Below are 23,929 nucleotides of genomic sequence, written 5' to 3'. Positions count from 1 at the left end.
GAGCATCAGTTCTAGGAGGTGGAGGGTGAGAGGTAGGCAGATAGGCACCAGGTCTTACAAAGCATTGCATGCAAAGCTGGGTGCTCAAATGTCATCTTAAAAGTTGTGGTTTAATCAGCTCCGAAGCTGTAGAATTTGGGCAGTGAAGTTAGACATCCAATGATTTTTTTAGCTGTGCGACTTTAGGCAAGTCAGTTGCCTCAACAGTGAACAACACCCTCTCGCTCAAAGCATTCGCTGATCTGTTGGCAGATGATCCCCTGGGCTGTGGTTGTAGGCTGTAAATTATAGTGCTAAACTCAGAGAAAAAAGATTCAAGGTTTGGGGCCACAGGTGCTGTGGGGCTAGCTGATATGAGAACACCAAGGGGGAATGCTGTTCCGATGATCTGGGATGCAGTCTCCTCATCAACTATATTCAGGAGGAATCAGCCAAGCAACTATTCTCCTCAAAACCACCGATGAGATTCTGCAAAACACAACCCTCCTCACCATCTCTTCTGATGCTTGCAACTGCTCTGCCAGGTTAAGTAGCTACTGTTTCCGTTATGCAAGAGAAAGCAAGCATCAGAGAGGACAAGTGAATCCCCCCATGGCTACACAGGAAGTAGATGCAAAAACTAACACCAAGTCTCCTCTTTCCTGGTCCAGTGAACTGTCCAGAAGTTCCCAGCAACCGACCTCAGGTGGCTGTGAATGAAACAGCTAAGGCTCATTACCCACATTCTAAAGGACCAGGCAAAACTTCCTCTATGAACGCGTGTGTGGTCTGAAAATTCTTTCTCAAAAACACAGGCCCTGTTTGTTCTTGTCTGCACCCTACCACCTTGTGCTGGGTAGCATCTGGGCAGCCTCCCGTCTCACCTGTAATTGCCAAGGTAGACTCCATCGGGGTTGAGCATCGGTGCGATCTTGAAGACCAGGTGTTGCCTCAGGACACGGGCAATAGGGTGCTGGCTTATGAGGAAGTCAATGATGCCTAGGGAGAGAGAATGTCTGGGTTAACATCAAATAGTTCAAGAAGGGGGAGCACAGCACTCTCTTCTCTACTTGGAATGTTTTTAACAGCTCCGTAGATGGTTTTTGACCTGCGTTGCTATCAACTACTGAGAGTATATAGCTAGCGGCTATGTGGTACCCAGGGAATCTTTTTTTTTAATATTATTTATTTATTTTGAAAGTCAGAGTTACAGAGAGGGAGAGGGAGAGGGAGTGAGAGAGAGAGAGAGAGAGAGAGAATCTTCCAACCTCTGATTCACTTCTCAGATGGCCACAATGGCTAGTGTTAGACCAGGCCAAAGCTACATCTAGGTCTCCCACCTGGATAGCAGGAGCCCTGGCACTTGGGCCATCTTCCACTGCTTTTTCCAACCCATTAGTAGGGAGCTAGGTTGGAACTGGAACAGCTGGGACACGAACCAGTGTCCACATGGGATGATGGCATTGCAGGCAGCAGCTTTACATGGTATGCCACAACACCAGCCCCTACCTAGTGGGCTCAGTTTTCGAGAGACAGGCAGCTCAAGACACAAGATTAAATCCCAGAGGCAGGCGAGAGGGAGCATTTCCTGATGGAAAGAACAGAGAGGGCTTGCAGAGAAGATGGCATTTGAGCTATGCCTCAGGGGTCCCAGTAAGTTCTGACAGACTGAGATGGGGAGAGATAGGACAACTGAAGACAGAATAAGAGATGCTATGCAACAGAAACATGTTCTTTTCAAATATTTATTCATTTATTTGAAAGGCAGAGTGATAGGGAGAGAGGGAGAAACAGAATGAGAGAGAGAGAGAGAGAGAGATACCGATACCTATCATCCACTGGTTCATCCCCCCAAACGCCCACAACAGCCAGAGCTGGGCCAGGCTGAAGCCAGGAGCCAGGAGCTTCAACTAGGTTTCCCACGTGGGTGGCAGGAACATAAGTGTTTGGGCCATCTTCTGATCTGTCTCTCTTCTCATCCAAGCTATCTGCACATCTGGCCTCTTCACTGCTGCCAGAGGCTCTCCTTAGAGCACGAACCTGACCCTGTCACCCCCACCTTGAAGTCTTTCTGGTGATGGTCTGTCTCCATCTCTGAGCCCTCATCCCTCCCCTCTTCTCTGTGTGGCCACTTCGCCACCAGAGATCAGCAAAAAGACGGGCAAAGTGGCTTCACAATGTTCCATGAAATGAGTGCAAGGCCAGAAGCTGATAGAAGGGTGTGACACCCTCCCCAAATGCACAGCAGGAAAGGCTTGGGGCAGGAGCAGACCCGGAGCTGGGCGCTGACAGGTGGTGTAGACAGAGGAAGGCAGCAGGGTGACAAAGATCGGTCCACAGGCCTGGCAGCAGGCACTCAGCTCTCGGAATGACAACTGGCTCCAGAGCGCATTCCAAAGCGGCTGTGACAGTGAGGGACAGCTCAGCTTTTCACAGGGCCAGGCTCAGACTCCATCCGCAGCCGAGAGCCAGTTGGACATCACTTACTTCTCGGCTGACGCGGTGGTGGACCAGATGCCCTAATTTATTTGTTGGTCCTCATATTAAAGCCGCAGTTTGCCAGTAAACAGGCAGGGTAATGATGCCAGGCATCCTTGTTAGGGGCTAATAATTGCTTAATCTGTCCACTAATTGACCCCGGCTCCCGGGGCGGCCCTCCATCAAGGAGCCAGCCTGCACTTAGGGCCTGGCCATGCTGCCTCAGAGAATGGCTTCTGGAAATGGACTAGCTCATTGTGATCCATCCTCCTTCACAGATGAGCAGATTAATTGGACTGCCAATTAGGCAGCTAATAAAAGAATGAGAGGAAAACAAAGCGAGCCCAGAGGCTGCAGCCGTCCAGAGCTCCCTCTTCCAGGTGGGTGGGAGCAGGGAGAGGGAAGGTTTTACACTCATCCCCGGGGCCTGCAGTCAAACACAATTCGTCAGGAATCATTCTCGTTGAATAGGAAGTTGGGAGGTCTTCTTTCCTTCTCCTTTGCTTAATGATGGAGGAGGGTGGTAAGTGGACAGGAGTACGGGCAAGAATGTGACAGAGCGGAGAGGAAGTTCATCCCCGGCCATGGGCCAAAAGCACTGCGTGGACCACGGAAGCAGAGGGACCCAGGGAGAAGACAGGCTTGGGGACCTGCACAGGAGTTTTAGCTAGAGAACGTGCTGTTTAGCTTTCTCTGACCAACAAACCCAAAGAGACTCTGGGCTCTGGTTTTGGCTCAATTTCTGAGGGACTTGTGGAAAGTCCCTGGGCTTATTCTCATCTTTAAAACTGGGAAAAAGATGGGCCAGTGCTGTGGTGAGGCAGGTTAAGCCTCCTCCTGCAGAGCTGGCATCCCATATGGGCACTGGTTCACGTCCTGGCTGCTCTACTTCCAATCCAGCTCTCTGCTATGGCCTGGGAAAGCAGTAGAGGATGGCCCAAGTTATTAGGTCCCTGCACCCACATGGGAGACCTGGAAGAAGCTCCTGGTTCCTGGCTTCATATCAGCTCAGCTCTGGCCATTTGGGGAGTGACCCAGCAGATGGAGACCTTTCTTTCTGTCTCTCCTTCTCTGCCTATAACTCTACCTCTCAAATAAATAAATAAATAAGTAGTTGGGAGGAAGAATGAAATCATTTCTAAAGACACAGTCCACACTGACATGCTATGATCCCACCTATTTTATTCCTCTCCCTCAAAGTGGAGGAATCCCTTGATGTCAGTGGAAGAAAACAAGTTCTCTCCTTCCAGGACACACCTTCAACTTCCTTGAGGTCCTTGGCTTTGAGCTGACTTAATCACAGAGGTGGAATAAAGTGGGGTGACAGGGAGGTTGGAGGCTAGAAAGGCTGGATGCCAGTCAGGAAAATGGTAGAGGATCTGAAATGAAATCCAGGCGGCAGAGATCACTGCCCAGTGCCAGCCTCCAGCTGCCCAGCAGAGGCCTTGCCAGGAAAGCCACAACTGAGCCTTAGAGTCGTTGTGTTTCCCCCGGAGTGCTTGGTTCAGGGCCGGGCACAGAGCAGGTGCTTAATAAATCCTGCAGATGGATCCATCCCAGGAATTCACTCAACCCTGACAAGTGTGGGGTTGGGTGAACTATGATCACTCATTCTACATACAGTCAGTGGCAGGCCAAATGCTGGGCATTCCAAGAGGAGTGAGGTGTTCCTGCCACAGAGGGGTGCATGATAAGAAAGCAATTCCTCACTGACTGGCCAGGACTCCAGGGAGCATCCCTGTGTTGCAAGAACCCAGAGGGGCTCCCCACCCAGTCTTGGCGGTCAAAATGGGGAGGTAAAAGATGAGTAGGGTGAGCCAGCTGGAAGGGGTGTCCAGGCGGGGCCTTCTTCCACCGAGATTTGGAGATGAGAAGTCAGCGTGTTTGACAATGGGAGTTTTTCAATCCCAGGGCCATGGCTTTCTGGTTAGCAGTGAGCCTCTGAGGCCTGGCCCTCTGGATTTGACTCCTCTCTCAGCTATTCCTTCACTGGGTGCCCTTACCCTCTCAGATCCTCAGTTTTCTCACCAGTGAACAAGGGGGAAATGATAATTACTTGTGAGTTACTGTGAATGGCTGACATAAGCAAAGTACCTGGAACATAGGAGAAGTATATACAAAGGTTCTTCAAAAAGTTCTTGGAAATTGAATTTTTAAAAAGATAAAAATAAATTTTTAAATAAAAATAAATTTTTAAAAAGATTTTATTTATTTATTTGAGAGGCAGAGTTACAAACACAGAAAGGGAGAGATAGAGAAAGGTCTTCCATCCGCTGGTTCACTCCCCAAATAGCCACAATGGCTGGAACTGAGCCGATTCGAAGCCAGGAGCCAGAGCTTCTTCTGGGTCTCCCATGTGGGAGCAAGGACCCAAGCACTTGGGCCATCCTCTACTGCTTTCCCAGGCCATTAGCAGAGAGCTGGATAGGAAGAGGAGCAGCTGGGACGTGAACCGGGGCCCATATGGGATGCCGGCACCACAGGTGGCCACTCAGCCCACCATGCCACAGGACCATATGCGTACAAATTTCAAAATTTTTTGCACCCAAATAAATTTATCTTTTAATTCCATCTTCCATGAACAACATGTGTTGTTTTAATCATTGCCCCTACTTGGTTTCCCTGTGGGCATGGGTCAGAGAGTGTTGAGTCGTGAGTGGGAGGGGTCGACAGGAAGTTGCTTGTCCAGATGAAAGATCACGGAAGGCACTGGAGGAGAGCCACTGCGAGACTGGAGCCAGGAGGGCACAGGGCCAGCTCGGAGCTCTGGGAGCGCTCCCTGGCTGCAGCACAGACTGAGGCTGAGGGGAGGAATAACAGAGGGCAGGAGCAGACAACAACGGGGACAGCAGCTTGCAGCCAGGCGCTTCCAGGTGACGGCCTGCAGGGACTCTGCGGGGACCAAGCCCCAGAGAGTCATGACTACAGTCCGTGGGAGGGCGGCAGTGTGGACAGATGGTGACACCAATGGCGAGGTTCTTTGTCTACCACCCCCAAGAGCATCAGAACTCTTTGCTGAAATCACACAACCTTGGAGAAAATGACTGAGATTAAGTTTTTGGCCCCGGGCAGAATGGATCTTCAGAACAGAGGCTGAATTCTGCTGTGCAGGAACGAGGAAAGCTCTAATTTCCTGAACCTTTGCGTTCCAGAGGCTGAGGCCCACCTCTGTGAGCTCGTCTTCCCTTCAGGCCGCAGGCTGCAGGATGGTAGGGACACACCTGCCTTGTTTGCCACTCTGTTCTCAGTAGCCAGTGCAGGACGTGGCACGGGAAAGTGCGCATTACATAGGTGGGAATGAATGCATAAAGCTAGAACCATGATGACTCCTGTGTGCTCCTTGGCTGGGTTACCTGTAATGCTATATGCTCCATTTTACAGGCAGAAAAACAAAGGCAGGGTGTGACGATGCTTACCGAGTGTCTCACGGGGACCTGGATGGGATTCAGACCCAGCCCGTCCAGCTTCCACGCAGTGTGCCCTTTCCATTAAGGTAAGGTGGGAAGAGCCAGCCGAGCACTGGCGTGTGATTTGCAGAATGATATAAGCCCGCCTTGCTGGTTCCTGGAAAGTTCTGTGTGAGGTTCTCTTTCTGTCCTCTACTCAGGCAGCATCCCAGAGAGGGCAGACTCCAGGCTTGAAGCAACACAGCCAGAGGTCTCTGCTAGGCCCAGAGTATGTTCTGCGTGACAGCAGCCAGTGGAGCCTGTCCCCCGAGCTGGCACCAGGCCTGCTCTCTGCCCACGGCCAAGCCCAAGGGCCTCCAATTATGGAATCACTGAGAGTCTGGCCCTGAGGAGCCTGAGGTTCACAGAGTTGAAGTCTTCACCCTCCTACCCCTGATTGTCCATGTCCCAAAGAGACAGAAGCCTAGGGAAGGGAAAGGCCCCAGCATGAGAACTTACTGGGTCTGTAATGTGAATCTGTTTGGGGCAGAGAGAGAGAGAGAGAGAGAGAGAGAGAGAGAGGAAGAACAGGAGAGGACTGGAGGTGGGAGAAAGCAGGGTTCGGGAGGATGAAGGTCACCACTTGAGTGAGGATTGTGCTTGGCTCCGGTGGCCAGTGGTGATGGTATGGTAAATATGCACATTGCAAGCGCACATATGTGTGTCTGTGTGCATGCACACATATGCTCTCCTTCTCCTTCTGTGACCCCTGAGCAGTGAACTCCTTGAGGCAGGCCCAGTTCTTTTATCTCCTGTCGCTCCCCATCTTCGTGGAGGAATGACACAGGACCCTGCGCTGTTCTTTTGTCTGATCGGCCCTCCCCGGGTTTGCTGCTGGTTCTTCCCGGGTTGGCTACCGACCCTTCCACCTCCGTGGAAGGGCGGTTCCCCCTAGCCACTTTCCCCACTTCTGCGGGGAGCGGCACACCGCCGGCCAGCTCTCTCGGGGGCTGCTCAGATGTTCCTCAGGTGTTCCTTCAGATAGATGTTCCTGGTGAATGTTGTCTTTCTCCTCCTTTATAGTCCTCTTCCACCAATCCCAACTCTGCTACCCACATGCCGAGTACGCTGCTCTCCTCCAATCAGGAGCAGGTCCTGCTGTTTATTGGTTGAACTGGAGGCAGCTGTATAGAAGCTGTTTCCTCCTCTCCCAGCGCCACATTGTGGGAGAGCAGATGCATAAAATAAGTCTTAATTCCAGTAACTTAGTCTAGTCCGAGTTGCTCCCCACAATCTCCTTCGTCTAAGCACTGGTGGGCACCTTGCCAGGAAGCAACAGGGCTCTGGGTAGGAGGCAAAGACTAGGCCGTACTCTCCACCCCACTGCTAACTTGCCAGGTGACATTCAGTGCATCCCTAGGCTTTTCTGCAAAACAGGGCTCAGAGCTGCCTGGTGCCCAGGTGGGCGTCCTGCGGAAGAGCCAAGGAGAACAAGAGGGCATGAGTGCTGCTCAGCACCTGTGTGAGTCTGGCGCTGCACCAAGCACTGGGACACTGTCTCGTTTCATCCTCACAGCGGTTCCTTGAGGAAGAGATCCCTGCCCCCACTTCGCAGAGAAGGAAACGGAGACTCTGAGAGGCAAGGACTTGCCAAAGAACCCCAGAGTGGCAGGTGCAAGTTGGAGGACTCCAACTTGGGCCTCCGTCCAGCCCCTAAGCCTCCGCTATGCCCACAGTGCCCACTGCCCCCCGCCACCCTCCAGGGCACGATGTGCTTGCCCACAGCAGCACTCCCCAAGGGTTGGTTTAATTCACTCAGTGGCGAAGGATCAGAAGAGGACAAAGTCTCCCAAGGTGGAAATTTTCAAGGAGAATCATCTCAGCAACTCCAGGAAGCTTCTGCGAGAGAACTTCTTGGCCAGGAGTCAGAGACCAAGGCCCGGGTCAGGTTCTGGCCAAGCTGCTAACCCGCACTGGGAGCCTGCTGGCAAGGAGAGCTCTGCTAACGGCTCTCTCAGGAGGGGTGAGGAAGAGCCAGGCCCAAGGGGAAGTCACACTGCTGGATTTGGCTGCTCAGAGAGCATTAGGGGAACCACGTATGAAGTGTCTCATGGAGGACCTGGCCTGTGCAAAGTGCTCCACACGTGCTACCCCTGCCTCCTACTGCTAACACTTATTTAGTGCTTGCTGTATTCCAGACTCTGTCCTCGAGGTTTTATGGACTTTAACACTGTTTGTCTCCATAACAAGCTTGTGAGGCAGGATTGCTACTATGAGTTCCCTCTGGATATACAAGAACGGAGGCCGAGACAGGTGCCACTTCCAAATCCATGCTGTAATGAGCAGGGAGTGCAGATCCCAGGCGGTCCAACTCCTGAGACGTGGTCTCAGATGCTCTGCCTTTGACTTCTCACATTGTAGCTTCTCCAGCTACGTGAGGCCATGTGTGACGTCTGGGGCACAAAACTGGTAACCTGGAGTGAATTGTCCCACCACCAAGCAGAGTCTTGAGGACATCCAAGCCCTGCTGCACTTAGTGCCGCCCCTCGCAGAACTCTGCAATGAAAGGACTTCACTCTGCTCCCAGCAGCAGGTGCATCAGCAGCTTGGCAGAGAGAACTGTGGTCCCAGCCAGATGGGGACGACCAGGCCTCACACGCCTGTTCCCTGCTCAAGGTCACTGAGCCAGTTAATGGGGAAGAGTTAACGGAAGCCAAGCTATCCCAGCCTTCATCCTTCCGGGCCTCAGACCCATCTGCCATCCCCAAAACAAGGTGGTCTGGGTGGTGGGGGAGTCAATATACAGGTTGTGACTAGGGAAAATGTCGCCAGAGGTGCCCCATGAGACTATGATCTGGGCTGTCCCTATAAGATGAAGAGACCCTAGGGCAAGACTGCCTGTATCCCTCATTAGTAACCTGAGTTAACAGAGGCAGCCTGTTTTATGCCACCTCGAGGGAAGATAACTTGTGTCTCGGAGGCACCATCAATAGAGACCATGGTCATCTTTAGACCCATCAAAACCAGGGGCTGGAGGTGGTGCCCCGGGGAGGCCCAGACTAGGCACCTGAAATAAGCGTTGTGAGATGGGAGGTGCTTGTCAGGTGGCAAAGAACTGGCCCAGGCAGGGCTTTCTAGGCAGAGGGAGCAGCAGGTGCAAAGGCCTCGTGATGGACAGAAGACCACCCATTCAAGGATTACACTGTGTGGGCTAAGGTGTCATGAGACTGAGGCCAGACAACGTGGCAAGAGCCAGTTCATGGAGAGTTGTGAATGTCATCTCAAGGACTTTGGAGTTTGTCTTGAGAATGTACTGGGCAGGCATTGCAAGGCACTGCCAAGGAGTAGACAGGTGCTGAAAACCCACAGGACAGCACTGAGTGAATCAATGAAGCACCATCGAAGAGTCCTTTTCAGCAAACAGGGTCATCAGAGGAGAGCCCCTGAGAGCCACTCAGCTGCTCTCTGCCTTTGTGTCATCAGTAAAATGGGATGGTGACCCGTCCTCTACCTACTGTCCACAGAGGAGGTGAGCAGTGGGTCTGGGTTCCCAGAGATGAAGGTATGGATAGTAAGGGTACTGTCTTTTTACAAACAAGGACAAAGCACTTACATCCAATCAGCTAGGGGAACAGATCTGCAGCCAAGTTTAGCAACTGACAGATGGCTGCAAGTAAAGGCGTGGGTAAACCCAGGAGGGCCTTGGAGAGGTGATTGCAAGGACAATGCTGGGGAGGAAAAAGACTGGAAGTGAGAATGCTACACGGCCAGCTACAGGGACTGGAGCGCCAGCCACAGCTCCTATAAGCTGCTGCGCTTTGGGCAAGTCACTTCCTTTCCCAGAAACTCAAGCTCCTCTGAAAACAAGAGAGAGACCACTGTGCCTAATCACAGCATTGGAAGAATATGAACTGGGAAAATAAAACTCTTATTTATTTGCACAGTGCTTGATAGTTGACAAAGCACATTACCTACTTCATTTTCTCAGAATCCCACGGGAGAGGAGGTGACATCTGTTGAGTGCCTGCTGTGTGCCAGGCACAGGACTGGGTTTTTTGTTTACAGTCATTCATGCCAGCTTCCTAGCAGCCTTCCTAGGTAGTATCATTATCCTAATTTTACATTTGAAGAAACTGAAGTCAGCCTGCGAGGGAGTGGCACAGGCCGTAATTGACCTCAGAATCCCCAGGTTCCAAGTCCCCGGGACTCAGTGTGCAGTGAGCTGCCTCCTTCAAGTTAGGCATATGAGCTCCATAGGACTGTTCCCACCCCTCCCTCCCTGGCCTCAAGGACATTTTGAGGTTTAAATCAGGTAAGTTCATTAACTTCTCTGAAGTTCGGTTTTCTCCTATGTAAAAATACAGCTGATATTACTGCCTGTGACATAGGAAATTGATATAAATAATATAACTGAAACAAATTAAATGGGTTGAGATGGACAATCAGGGCTGAACATTCAGCTTAAATGCTGTGACACTGTTTGGGAAGCCTGTATCCCTTGTTGGAGTGTTAGCAGGAGTTCCTAATTCCAGCTTCCTGCTAATGCACACCCTGGGAGGCAGCAGAGGATGGCTCAGGTAGTGTCCCCACTACCCATGTGAGAGATCCAGATGGAGTTCACAGTCCTGCTTTGGCCTGGACCAGCCTCAGCTGTTATGGGTATCTGGGGGTGAACCAGGAAACAGGAGTGTGCCGCTTGCTCATTCTCTCTCTCTCTCTCTCTCTTGCTCCCTTCCTTTCAAATAAATAAATTTAAGCTTAAAAATTTTTAAATTGATGTATAAAAGGAATTGAAATATGTAAAGGCTTCACATTAGTGCTTGGAACATATAGAACATAATGTATTTTACATGTAATCCACCCACTGGATAGAAAGAAAGGAAAAGCATTGTCAAGTACAGTAGAAACTCTTACACATTGCTGGTGGCAGTGGAAAGTTGCATGTTTTGGAGAGAAACTTGGTAATATCTGGTGAAGTTGAAAATGTGCATACTCCATGACCCAGCGACTACATCCTCAGGTTAAATGCCCTAGAAAAGTGTTTGCACGTGTGCACAGGGCAACATGCATAAGAACGCTTGTGGCAGGGGCCAGCACTGTGGTGCAGCCAGTTAAACTGCTGCCAGCAGTGCCTGCATCCCGTATGGATGCAGGTTCAAGTCCCTGCTGCTCCTATGGATCCGGTTCCAAGCTAATGCGCCTAGGAAAACAGCAGAGGATGGCCCAAGTGCTTGGACCCTTGCCGCCCATGTGGGAGACCTGGATGAAGTTCCTTGTTCCTTGCTTCAATCTGGCCCAGCTGGTGGAAGATCTCTGTGTCTCCTTCTCTCTCTCAATCTCTCTCTCTCTCTCTGTCTTTCAATGAAACAAATAAATCTTTTAAAAAAATACTTGTGACTGCATTATTTGTAAGAAAAAATACTATAAATAATATGATTATTCATCATCAGGAGAATAGATAAGTAAGTTGAGCTACAGATAGACATGGAATACAATGCAGTAGTGAAAAACACGTGAACTATGTGTCTCCACCAAAGTGGATAGTGGGTGGAAGGTAAGTCTCAGTGCATACAGAACAATAGCATTTTTATAAAGCTCAAAAACATATGAACTGGAAAATCCATTGTTTAAGGATGCTTGCACACACAGTAAAACAATTAACAAGCAGGGAATGACAAACACAGAATTCAGGCTGAATGGCAGCAGTGGGATAGGCATGAAGTAGGAAAGAGGAAAGTGAATGGAAAATGAACAGATAATATTGTGTTTCTTAAACTGTTGAGTACCTGGGCATTCATCATGCTATTATTTATATCTTGTTTATTAAATATATGCATATTGCTGACTGTATCTGGCTAATTAAATATACATTTTGTGTGGTTTAAGTGTGCGATAACAAATAAAAATGCAATTATAAAGGGATACACTTCAGCAGAGAAATTATGTCTTGTTTACTTTCTGTTGTCTGATGACAAGCTGCTTGTGCTCATGGAAGGTATATCAGAGTTGTTTGTTAAGTGACTGAGTGAATTAGCAGACAGTTTTCAGTCCTTGTCTCCCCACTTCACAGTCCTTCTACCAACACACACATTGACCAGGGTCTAGACGTGTTGGTGTTGCAAACCCCTAGAGACAAGAAAAGCCAAGGAACATGGATAACCGTATGAAAGAACTAACTCAGCTCTGCCTGCTCATTTATCCGTGCTTCCATTCATCCATGCCCATGTCTACTCAGTGAGCATTTATGGAAAATAACCTCGCAGGGATCAGGTGGAGCCTCTCTCAGAAGTGAAGAGAACTCCCGTCCAGTCCAGTTCTCTGCACCTGCTGGTGCTGGCGCAGAGATCATCACAGTGCCCCGGCTGGACGCTGGGGTGGGCACGGGACTCCCAGGAAATCTTGCAACTCACCTTGGCACACGAATGAAGAAGGTGTTTCCCCAGGGTGGATGCGCCCTGTGATGAAGACTACCTTCTGCTCTGCCCCTTCCTGGAGATTGTCTGTAAGAAAAAAGGGGAGAGGATTGCTAAGCTGAGGCTAGGAGCTGGTGCAGGGGAGAGATGGGATGCAGAATGGTTGGGATGCTTCATATTTCTCTCTTTTAAAAATGTTTATTTATTTGAAAGTTAGAGAGAGAGAGATATCTTCCATCTGCTGGTTCACTCCCCAAATGGCCCCAATGACCAGAGCTGGGACAGGCCACAGCCAAGATCCTGAAACTCCAACCAGGAGCCTAGAATTCCACCTGGGTCTCCCACATGGGTGGTAGGGGCCCAAGTACTTTGCCATCTTCCACTGTTTTCCTTGGTGCATTATCAGAGAGTTGGATCCAAAATGGAGCAGCTGGGATTTGAACTGGCGCTCATATGGGATGCTGCATTACAGGTAGTGGCTTAAAATGCTACACCACAACACCAGCCCCTTCACATTTCTCTTTTAAATCACTGGATTAGAACCATTAAAGCCCAGGCATTGCAGACTAATTAAGTTATGTTCCTAGGTGCCTAAAATTAAAAGACCACATTGCCTTTCCTTAGTGCAACTGATCATGCTCTATTAATATGTAACATTTACAATAACTCAAGGAAGCCATATGAGTGAGGCTGAATCCCAGATCCACTGACTGTGAACACAGACAAATGTGAATCCTCTCTGACTTTCAATTTTCGAGTCTATAAACTAGGATAGCAATGTGTACTTCCTAAGGTGTGATGCCTGAACAAGCTTGCACAGTGCAGGCTGCACGGTAGGCATTGGGAGAATGATAAAGAAGACAGCTATTGCTATTTGTAATAGTAATAGTAGCAGCTGCTATTTAATTAGCTTCTTTTGTGTCAGGCACACTATATACATGATTATTAATCCTACTGCAACATAGCGATTCCCTTTAAAGAGACAGAAATGGAGACTTGGAGAGGTTTTATTTTGAGTCTTCATAAAGTTTATGGAAAATGTATATTATGAAAAAGCTATGCGTGAATTTCAAAATGGTTTGCACCAAAACAAATTCTCTTTTAAAAATTTTGTAGTTTATTTATTTTCATTCTATTTGTAAAGCAAATACACACACATACACATAGAAAGAGAGAGATCTTACATCTACTTGCTATCTGTCTTTCCCTCTCCCACTCCATCCTCCCTCTTGTTCTGCTTTTCAAGTAAGCAAAAGAAATAGTTAAACATTAAAGAAAGGAAGAAAACAAAATCCAGACACTTACCAATATCTTTATATCTAGTATTAAATAAAATAATTATACAAATAGGAAAATATAGCCCCAAATCAGAACCCAAGCTCAGTCTGCCTCTCTAACTTATATAATAACATTTAACTCTTGCACAAAGATATTATTAGACAAAAGCTGTAGCTAAGAGCAACATTCCCAGAAAGAAGGGGAAGGGAGAGAGTCTATAGCTATTTGCAGAAAAGTAGATCAACACAGAACAGAAAAACGGCCTGAAGGAGACACTGAGAGGGTCGAGTGAGGGATTCCAGGAGGAGTGGGTGGGTAGGGGTAGCAGACAGACTTTCTCCTGACATGCTAGGAACAGGCTGTTGTGTTGAATGTGGTTCATCATCCATCCCCACAGCTGATGCCCCAGCCCCAGAGACTGCAGCAGATGACATCACCCTGTCAAACCTGGTTCTGAAGGTTTGCCACTTGCTTGGTCCATTAGGCGCACCTGAAAGGTAGCAAGAAATGCAACAGTACCAAAATATATTCTTGAGAACGCACTCGGTGTTCAGTTCTGTGCTAGATACCTCTAGGTACAAAGAGAGAAAGAGAGAGAAGACTCACTCGTACTGAAGAACTTTGTGTTTTAAAAGAGGATTTAGACACCTTGAACTCTCCCTGGACTGAACACAAGCTCCTTAAGGGTACATTTCTAACGTCTTTCCCAGAACCTTGCATGGAGTACGTGCTTGAGAACAGGCTGTTGAATAAAAAAAAAAAAAAAAAAACAAAAAAAAAAACCTGTATAGATCATGGTTTCTAAAGAAAGGCAGCCACATATTACCCCACTTCATCATTCCTCTCTGAGGTGGACAGCATTGCCCTCACTTTACAGGTGATAGAACTGACACTCACAAAACGAAGGGCAGGCCTAGGGCCATGCATCTGTGCATCTAGTGGTGCAGAGCCAAGCCCTGGCTCCCAGCTACTGTCCCTTTCACCTCCCTGTCCGTCTCCTCTTGGACCCACTAACAACAATATAAGATCCCACATCCACAGCACTTCACTGACAATATACGCGAGAGAGTTTGCTTCCATCCCTTAGTGCTGAAGGAAATTGAGCTACTGTCTTAGTATTTATATTGCTTTTCACTTAAAAATAAAGAGAACAACACCAAGCCCTTAAAAAAACACTGTCTAACACTGACCACATCTACTCCAGCAGCTCAGAAATGATAAATGGCGTTAGGGAGGCCCTCGGTGAAGGCTAACTGTATGGATGTCTCCCCTGACCCACTATCAACTCAATTGCATTCAGCATTTCTGCTGACCACAGGGAAATGCAAAATGGGCATTCTATTTGCACACTAATTTTACTGAGCCCCTGTGTCTTCATAAAATGATAACGTGGGGCTAATAAAAATCAAGCATCTCGGGTGCTAATATAAGCAAATGTTGATGCAGGCAGGTAACAAATTGCTTTGTCATTTAGGAGGCCGTAAAAGAGCATTATAATCATCTTTAGGCAAAATGGATGGGGCGCCTTTGCTTAGCTTTTAGCTTTCATTTGCAAAATCAATTTAAGGGAATGTAGCAGCTCGGAGGTGGTGTGACATGATACCACCCTCACCCCCTCTTGTCACCAAGTCCCAAGACTCCTTGCAAAGCCAATTAAACATACTCTTGGTAGAGGCAGCAGGGATGGAGAAGGAAGGATGCTTAGACAAAGCCGGGGTGGAACAGAATTGCAGACAATGAGACTGAGAAGCCCATAAGGGATGGTAAAAATTGGAGCGTTCACAGAAGTTGGCAGGCTCAAGGATACAAGTGCACACTCAGAGGGAACCCAGGTGGCCCCAGGAGGCTCCCCAGCAAGCCTGGGGTATCTGAAGTCAAATATGCTTTGTCAGCATCCCTAACACATGAGGGTGCATGCACCCCAGCCCCTACTACACACACACACACACACACACACACCCCACAGGCTCCTCTTGGTCTTCATATTCATCATCTACTCTTTTCTCATTTATAAAATATCTAATGAACAATTCTTAGGTGACCAGGGACCATCATTATCTTTGCTTTACAGAAAACCAAAGCCAGGAGCGAGGAAGTGACTCGCCTGAGTCTTCACAGCTAATGAGTGGCAGAACCAGGCTCCTAACCCAGGCGGTCTGATTCCACAAGCTGTGTCTTCAATCTCTATGCTATGCTGTCTTTTGTGAAAGAGGACAATAGTATTATCCCCTTATGACAGTGATTAAGTAACATTTATTGATTTGTGCCAGGAATTTCACATACATGACCTTACTTAATTCTCTTATTTTCAAAAAAGAGATGTTTGTTTGTTTGTTTGTTTGTTTATCTGAAAGGTAGAGTGACAGGGGGTGGGGCAGAGATCTTCTCTCTGCTGGTTCATTCCCCGAATGGCCTCAACAGCAACATCAGGGCCAGGCTGAAGCCAGGAGCCAGGAAACTCTATCCAGGAACTCTCACTTAGGTGCAGGGGCCCAAGTATTTGGGCCATCGCCCACTGCCTTCCCAGGCACATTAGTAGGGAGCTGGATCAGAAGTGGAGCAGCTGGGACTTGAACCAAGTGCTCTAATATGGGATGCTGGGGTCACAAGCAACTGTGCCACAATGCCTGCCCCTTATTTAACTCCCAGCACCTCAATGAGACATCTACTGTTTTTAGTTTTCTCTTGCCTAAACTTGAGTAAGTGGCAAATATGGGAGCCAAGTCTAACCACAGGATTTTTTTTTGTTTTTATTTTAATTTTTTATTTACTTTTAAAAGTGTCTTATAATTTATTTGAAATGTGGGGGGCAGGAAGAGAGAGAGATAAAGAGAGAGAGAGAAAGAGATCTTCCATCCACATTTGGTTCACTCACTAAATACATATAATAGCCAGGACTGTGCTAGGCTGAAGCTGAGAATCAGGAACTCTGGGTCTCCCATGTGGTTGGCAGGAATGCAAGTGCTTGGGCCATCATCTACCACCTTCTAGGCACATTGGCAGCAAGCTGTGCCAGAAACAGAGGTGGACTGGGTCCCAGACACTCTGACATGGGATGCAGGCCTCCCTGGCGGCAGTTTAACCTGTTGCACCACAACGCCCAGCCCAACCCCAGGTTTTCATAATCCCAAATGTAGTTCCTTAACTATTTTGTCATATTGGCTCTTGAAGATTACATAAGGTTGTTGTGGTGGTTTGACAAATACATCCACAAATTCTTTGTTAATCCCCTCCCCTCCAGAGGTGGGGATTAGCTCTCTTTCCCTTCAGTGTGGGCTGCGTTTCGAGATGTGTTTTTAATGAACAGAATGTTATGGAAGTCACTTCTGTGATTCAGCTATAAACAGCCCATCGCTTCCATCTTGGGTGTGCCCTCCCTCTCTCTTGACTCGCTCACTCCCGGGGAAGCCGACTACCATGTCGCGGGGGCACTCAGGCCCGCACGGTGAAGAGGCCTCCACACTGAGGTGGTGACGTATGCATATAGCAGCCAAGAAGGACTTCGATCTGCCAGAGCCACAGGAGTGGGCTGGAAGGAGGATTCTGCAGCCCTGGTCAAGAGTTAATGCAACCTCACGAGAGACCCCACACCAGAACCACTCGACCCCACTGCTCCTGCATTCCTCGCCTACAGAAGCTCAGAGGGAACAGGTGTTTATAGTTTTAGGAAGTTAAATTCTGTTGTAATTTATTAGACATCAGTAGAGACACAATAGACTCTCCCTAGAAAAAAATTACATTTCCCCCTAGTTGATATGTAGAACTTAAATAACTTTGCATCTTATTTATTGATGCTGACTTTTAAAAAGATTATTTATTAACCTGAAAGGCAGTTACAAAGAGAAAAAGAGCAATCTTGGTTCATTCCCCAAATGGCTGCAACAGTTGGGGCTGGACCACGCCATAGCCAGGAGCCAGGAACTCCATCCGGGCCTCCCTTATGGGTTCAGTGGCCCAGGTCCCTGGGCCATCCTCTACTCCTTCCCTGGTTGTGATCGCAGAGAGTTGGATAGGAAGCAGAGCATCCTGGAAGAGAACCAGTGCTCGTGTGCAACACCGGTGTTGCAGGCAGATTATGCCACGCCACAACGCTGGCCCCTTGATGCTGACCTTGACTGAAGAACAACACCGCAGTGTAAGTGCCAAGATGGAGAGAAGACTCCATCTGTTTGCCCAATTATCAATGGATCTGTAACTTGCAAAGGTGCCAGCAGATGCCAACAGGCTCCCAAGAGCACTGGCTGGGCCCTCTGAGGACAAACATATCTCAGAGGTTCACAGCATGAGTTTTGTTTTCCCATCTCTCCTGACAGTAACTCTGACCGTAACTTGTGGGAAGTGAGCTGTACTGTGACGAATGAAGGAGATGTGGAACCGTGAGACAAATGCGAACGCCATGATGGGAGAATCTTCCTTTATTTTGTTTGTCCTGTCCCTCCCTCCCTCCATCCCTCCCTCCCTCTTTCTTTCCTGACACCTAAGACTTTTTCATTTTCTTGACTTCATGACTTTTGAAGGCATCATAAAGTTGAGAAATACCCTCTGGCTGGTTTCTACAGCAGACAAGCTGCAGTCTTTGCTCCAATAATCCCAGGATCAAACAGGTCCATGCTATTACTAAGCTGAAGAAATAAGAGATGCTGGTAGCCACAACAGCACAGTTAGCTCGTGTCTGTCTGCAGGTGCACTCAGGACCAGATAAGCCTCGTCCCTGGTCCCCAGAAATGGCAGCAGCACCACCCTTGCCAGTCCACCTTCTCCTGAGTCTTTCTAAAGTGCTGAGAACTCTTTGGCAGCTCTCCACTGTCCTCAGGGGGAGCCCAGCTCCCTGAGCCCCAGTCCTCGGTCTCTGGCAGCCTGGGAGCCCTCAGCTCTCCAAGCCCTTCCGCAGGCCCTAGTCTCAGCTCACTCTTGGCCCTTTCCCAGACACGACCTGTTCTCCCCCACCTCCACACTGGGTGCCTGTTTTCCCCTCAGCCAGCCTCCATCTCGCCGTCTGGCTTACTCCCACTCAGCTTCAAGTCTCTGGAAGAAATGAACATTCATCCAGGACGTGTCCTAGGCCAGCTCTGGTGTGCACGCTGTGTCTTGTCTGAGTTAATGGGCACAGAGCAAGTCACGCTGCAGGTAACATGAGACTGCCGCTCTGCTGTTGACACTGACAAGAAAGAGGGAACGGGCTTGGAAATTGTAAGAGAGAGATGGCCAAGGTGCAGGCTAACCTGTCAATCATTTTTATGAAAAAATGAAGGGTTTAGGAGGATCGACAGAACTTTCTTGGAAGCCATGAAAAACCAGTAGATGCACTGGATCAAGATGTGACCTGATGAAGTCCAAGACATTCAGGGATAGCTCAGCCATGCCGAGTGCGGAGTGAACCTAACAGGAGGAACGAGCTGGGGAAGGGGACCTGGGCAGGATGCTGCCGCCTGTGTCTGTACCCTGAGGTGCTCAAATAGAATGCCTGGGCATCCAGGGCTCGGGACAGGGTCTACAGATCACAGCCTGTGAGGCCTTGAACAACCTACTCTCTCACTCTGACCCTTAGTTCCCTTGTTTACAAACCTTAAGTGAGAGACTTTATGCCCCTGCTGAATGACTTCACCGATAATAGCATTGTCATTTATTGAGTGACGAGTCACAGCCATGGGGTTCCTCAGCCTCATCCGTGGACGTTGCAAGCTGGATAAACTGCTGGTTGTGGGAACACTGAGCTGTGCGCTGTGGGACACTGAACCGCATCTTAGCCTCTGCCTGCCAGGATCCATGCAAACAACCCCCCTTCCCCGGCATGATGAGCAGAACTAGCCTCAGACATTACTGAACACCCCACATCTCCTTGGAAGCAAACTAGTCCCTGGGTAAGAACCGCTCTGCTACAAGAATACTCTGCCTATTCAACTGACCTTGTCATTCTCTTCCCAAGCAATTCTTCAATTTCCCACACTCCCTACCTTTGCTGTAACTCCTTTCAAAAGCATCTCCAGGTAAAGTCCAGGCCACAGTGCCCTCCGGCTCCTGTGAACTCGCAGTTTATTGTCTGGACCCCTCACCTGGTCATAAATCATTTGCTGACTTGGTCAGGCAGGACCAGGAGCTACAACAACTCAGATCTGTTCTGCCCACTGCCCAGCATCTGCTCTCCCGAGCCTCGGGGCCATGCTGGGAAAACAGAGGCGTTAGCAAAGTTTATTTTAAGTTCCCTGACCTCTTGATCCCATCAGCCCTTGCTCCCATCACAGGCCTTCCCCTAGGCTCACATCGCCCGTGGTCTAAAATCTGCTGTCTGGGCGGTGCAGTCCCTGTGCTGCAGGGCTGAGGGTGGAGTCTTCCGTGCTTGGCGAGCTGGGAGGGGAGAGGAGTGAGGCCTGGGACAAGTGGGCTCGTGGTGAGGAAGTGCTCCCCAGAAGGGAAGCGCTGGCCTTCTGGCCAGGAGTTTTTCTGGTGCATCTCGTAGTCTTGAAAAAGTAGTGCGCGGATGTTCTTAGGAGGCGTGAAAACCGCTCTTCTGGCTTTAACGAGCAGCGGGATCTCTGACTCACAGAGGCTCGCATCACACACGCACAGCCTGTGGGTCCCTGGGAACACTCTCACCCTGGAGACAAGTGACCTGCCCCAGGCCGCGCAGCTAGAGAGAGCTGGAGGCAGCTCCACCTGCCCCGGCATAGAACACCAACTTTCAGGCTACCTAGAAAGTGCCCAGCAGATGCCTGCCAGGGAAGTGGGAAAGTAGAGAAGCAGCCGGCCTGAGCTGCAGGTGGCTCAGGCCGGGTGAGAGGCCCTCACCTTCACCGTCTCAGGAGCAGCGCAGAGCCCCCTCTTCTGACAGGCTGCTGCAGTTCTCAAGCCTCCTTGACAGAGGGCTGGCCTCACAGCTTGGGGGCGAGCTAACGGCAGGAGGGCCCTTCCTGTCACTGTCTGGATCCTAGCACTCTATGAAAGGTAGACTCAGAGCCACCCACTCAGAATATCTGCTGAAGTCAGGGTCCCCAGGAAAGTGACTCAGAGACTCTGTGACTCCCAAGGTCAAGCTTCCCTCGGATTGTTCTTGAGAACGCTGTGACAGGTACAAGTCAATCAGAGTTGGGGCAGACAAAACAACAACTTGAATCAGTGCTACCTGGTGCTCTCGGCCCCAGGAGGCCCTTTTGGTTTGTTTGAGGGGGCAAAGGGGTCGGCTTTGTGCCCTGCATTGACAGACACTGGATGTGGGAGGATCCAAGGCAGCTGCATAGCCTCAGCCAAGGTTGAGTGCAGGTCCCAGTGAGCTGTCGGCCACCTTCATTCCTGGGAACTCTGGGTCCCGAAGGGGCTGCAGACAGTGCACACAGCATCTGCTACAACAGACTGACTGAGATGGCTAAGAATGGGACAGAGCCAAGGCCCGAGAGACAAGAAGGCTGGGGACTACCCACTTTCTTTTTCGGTTAAATTCCATATGCTGCTAACATTGATTGCATGGCGAACGTTGGGCTGGTATGTCAGGGCACAGAGAGGAATTAGACACTGTCCCTGCCATCCTGGAGTTCAAAAACTATTAGAGGAGAAAGATCAAGCCAGGCTTTGTGGTTACAAACTTGAATCCTGGAGTCAGACAGAAGGACTGTCAAATCCAAGTCCTGGCACATGGGTTGATGTGACCTTGAACTCTGGAATCTTCCTCAGCTGAAAACTGAGGGTAACAATAGTATCAACTTTCTAGAGATCTTATAAAAATTAAATGAGGGGGCTAGTGATATGGTGTAACAGGTAAAGCCACAGCCTGCAGTGCCGGCATCCCATATGGGCACCGGTTGGAATCCCGGCTGCTCTACTTCAGATCCAACTCTCTGCTGTGGTCTGGGAAAGCAGTGGAAGATGGCCCAAGTGCTTGGGCCCTGGAACCCACGTGGGAGACCCAGAAGAAGCTCCTGGCTCCTGGCTTCAGATCTCACAGCTCTGGCCGTTGCAACCATCTGGGGAGTGAACCATGGAATAGAAGACCTTTCTCTTTCTGTCTCTCTCTACTTCTGCCTCTCTGTAACTCTTCCTTTCAAATAAATAAATAAATCTTTAAAAAAAATTGAATGAGATATTGCATCAGGTCCATACATACATAAGACCTGATACATAGTTAAGTTTTCAAAAACAATAGCTTGTTGATACTTAGAGGTCGCTTGACCCAATTGCTTGATCTTACAGATGCAGAAGCTGAGGTCACTAGGATGTCAGCAACAGGAGAGCCATGACCTTTCCTGTCTTTTTCACAATTGGTATCCCCAGTGCCTGACAGACAGCAGGTGCTCAATAGATACGTGTGGGACAGTTGTAGTTATTGGTTGCCCTGTGGCTGAACGAGTATATCAGGCTAGAATTAGGTGCCCAGGCTTCCCCCAACATGTGCTGTGCCTTTGGAATCCACCACTCTAGGCCTCCAGAAATTCCTCTCCAGGTTCACTTTCAGGCTTATTAGCAAATGCAAATTGAATTACGCAGTGCCCTTTTGCAACAAGGACAACAAAAACAGTTTCCCCAGAAAGAGAGGGCAAGGAGAGGTGAAAGCTGGGTTGAAAGTCGAAGACAATACATTCTCATCAAACTTGATAAATATGTAAATTAAAGCAGCTAAACAGTTGGCTTTGACAAATGACTGCTCTGGTAATGGATTTTTCCACAGTGAAAGGTGAGAGTTCAGCCTGACTGTTAGTCGCAATAAGAACCCTCTGCTGCTTTCCCAGCAATGCGGGCTGCAGGGGCGTACACTGGGATGCTACCAGGCAGAGCAGGGAACTGAGCCTCCTCTTAGAGCATAAGCCGGCTGCTAGGCACAGCACTTCAGTCCTGCAAGACAGGTGCAAGTCTCTGCCTCTCAGATGAGAGCTGAGGTCCAGGCAGGTAAGGGCCGATGTCACCCAAGGGGCCTAGGCCATGGATTGTTGTTGAAGAACATACATTCTGTCCCTGAAATGGTTTTATTGCTGTCTAAGGGTCTCATGGATTTAAAGCCTTCCAGTTTTTTCCCTCACTCCCAACCTGGTGCAATGGAAGTGCTTAGAAAAGAGCTGTTCCTTAACTTGTGACATAGCTGCTACCCCCACCCTATGCCTGTTCTCATCCTGTTTTTCCATCTGTAAGCATTAGCTGTTGGAGCCACGCCAGCTAAAGGCTCGGATACACTAGAGCAGACACAGTGGTCAGATTTCAGGCTATAGACAATGATCATTTTAAGCCATTAGATTTGGGGGATGGAGAAGGCTTCTAACAGGTAGAATATACCGGTCAGTTAGGAGGTGGGCTGAAGAGGAACAGGTTCTGAGCAATTATTAAATATCAGGTATGCTACATGCTTTATGATCCAAGTCTCGGTGGGGCCACCCAACTAGCACGAATCAGGACTGGAACTCAAGCCCATCCTATCTCCAGATACCATTCTTTCCTCTGACCCCTCAAGGGGAAAGTTTATGCTTGACCTACACTGCATTTCAGAATGTTCATGGAAAATAGGATTAGAAGATAACTTTTTTTCGTGCAAAAAAATTGAAATTCATGCATACAAGGGGTCCTCACAAAGATGATGAGAAATATATATCGTGAAAGAAATGATACATGGGTTTCAATTCTTTTTGCGCCAAAATAAGCTTCTATTTTAGCCCCATTGTTCTACAAATCATTTGACATACCCTCATATAGTAAATAAGACGTGTCAGTCTCTGTGTACTCAGACATGTGTGCAGACACACGCACATATATGCTTAGTCCTACAACTAACTGAGATGTCACACAGAGTAATCAGAGCTGAAGTGCAGACAAAAATTCAAGTTCAATGGTTCACAAACTTGGAAAGATGCTATTAATGCAATTTCCTCAAGCAGAGAACCAATATATATGAGTGCTCCAAGTGCTTCAGGAGAGAGTTGCCTGGCAGGGCTGGGAGTAATGTGATCCCAGCCCTGAGCCCAGGATCTGTCTTGCCCGATGCTGGAGGAATTTAGATGTGAAGAGTGTTCTTTCTTTCCTATTGAGATCTTCATCGACTTGTATAAAAATACTACTTTCAACCTCAAATCCCCACTGGCATCTTTATATAAGCACCGAAAATGCTACTGGGCTTTGGAGATTTCATTTAATGAAGGAAAAGTATTTCCATTAAAGAGCGTAATTTTTTTTTCCTCTCTCTCTCTCTCTCCACACAGCATCTTCAGAGGAGTCAGGGAAGCTGAATTGTTCCGGGCTCAGAGAATGAAGCACCCCACGCCTTGCCCATGAGGTGGTTAAACAGGCATGAAGTGGCAGCAGCCGAGGAGGGTAGGGCAGGTTCAGCCATGAGCGGGACATGAGAGTGGTGATGACTGACCACACACAGGCACCCATGACAGCACAGTTTACGAAGCAGTCTGCCACTCATTAGAGCCATAT

General features: G+C 48.8%; 1 protein-coding gene across 2 annotated transcripts in view; it reads right to left on the bottom strand.

Annotated features, from left to right (window-relative positions):
- The window catches only part of LOC100353437 (AGBL carboxypeptidase 4), a 669,119-nt gene that overhangs the window by 134,033 nt on the left and 511,157 nt on the right, over positions 1-23,929 (bottom strand). For both annotated transcript variants that reach the window (XM_070078541.1, XM_070078542.1), the window contains exons 4-5: positions 12,254-12,343; positions 864-978 (exon numbers count right to left, since the gene is read on the bottom strand). In XM_070078541.1, coding sequence (XP_069934642.1) covers positions 864-978; positions 12,254-12,343 — 205 coding nt within the window. The remainder of the gene's footprint in view (positions 1-863; positions 979-12,253; positions 12,344-23,929) is intronic.

This window comes from Oryctolagus cuniculus, chromosome 7 (assembly GCF_964237555.1).
Source record: "Oryctolagus cuniculus chromosome 7, mOryCun1.1, whole genome shotgun sequence".
NCBI classification, from domain to species: domain Eukaryota; kingdom Metazoa; phylum Chordata; class Mammalia; order Lagomorpha; family Leporidae; genus Oryctolagus; species Oryctolagus cuniculus.
This window is presented reverse-complemented; position numbering and strand designations above follow the sequence as displayed.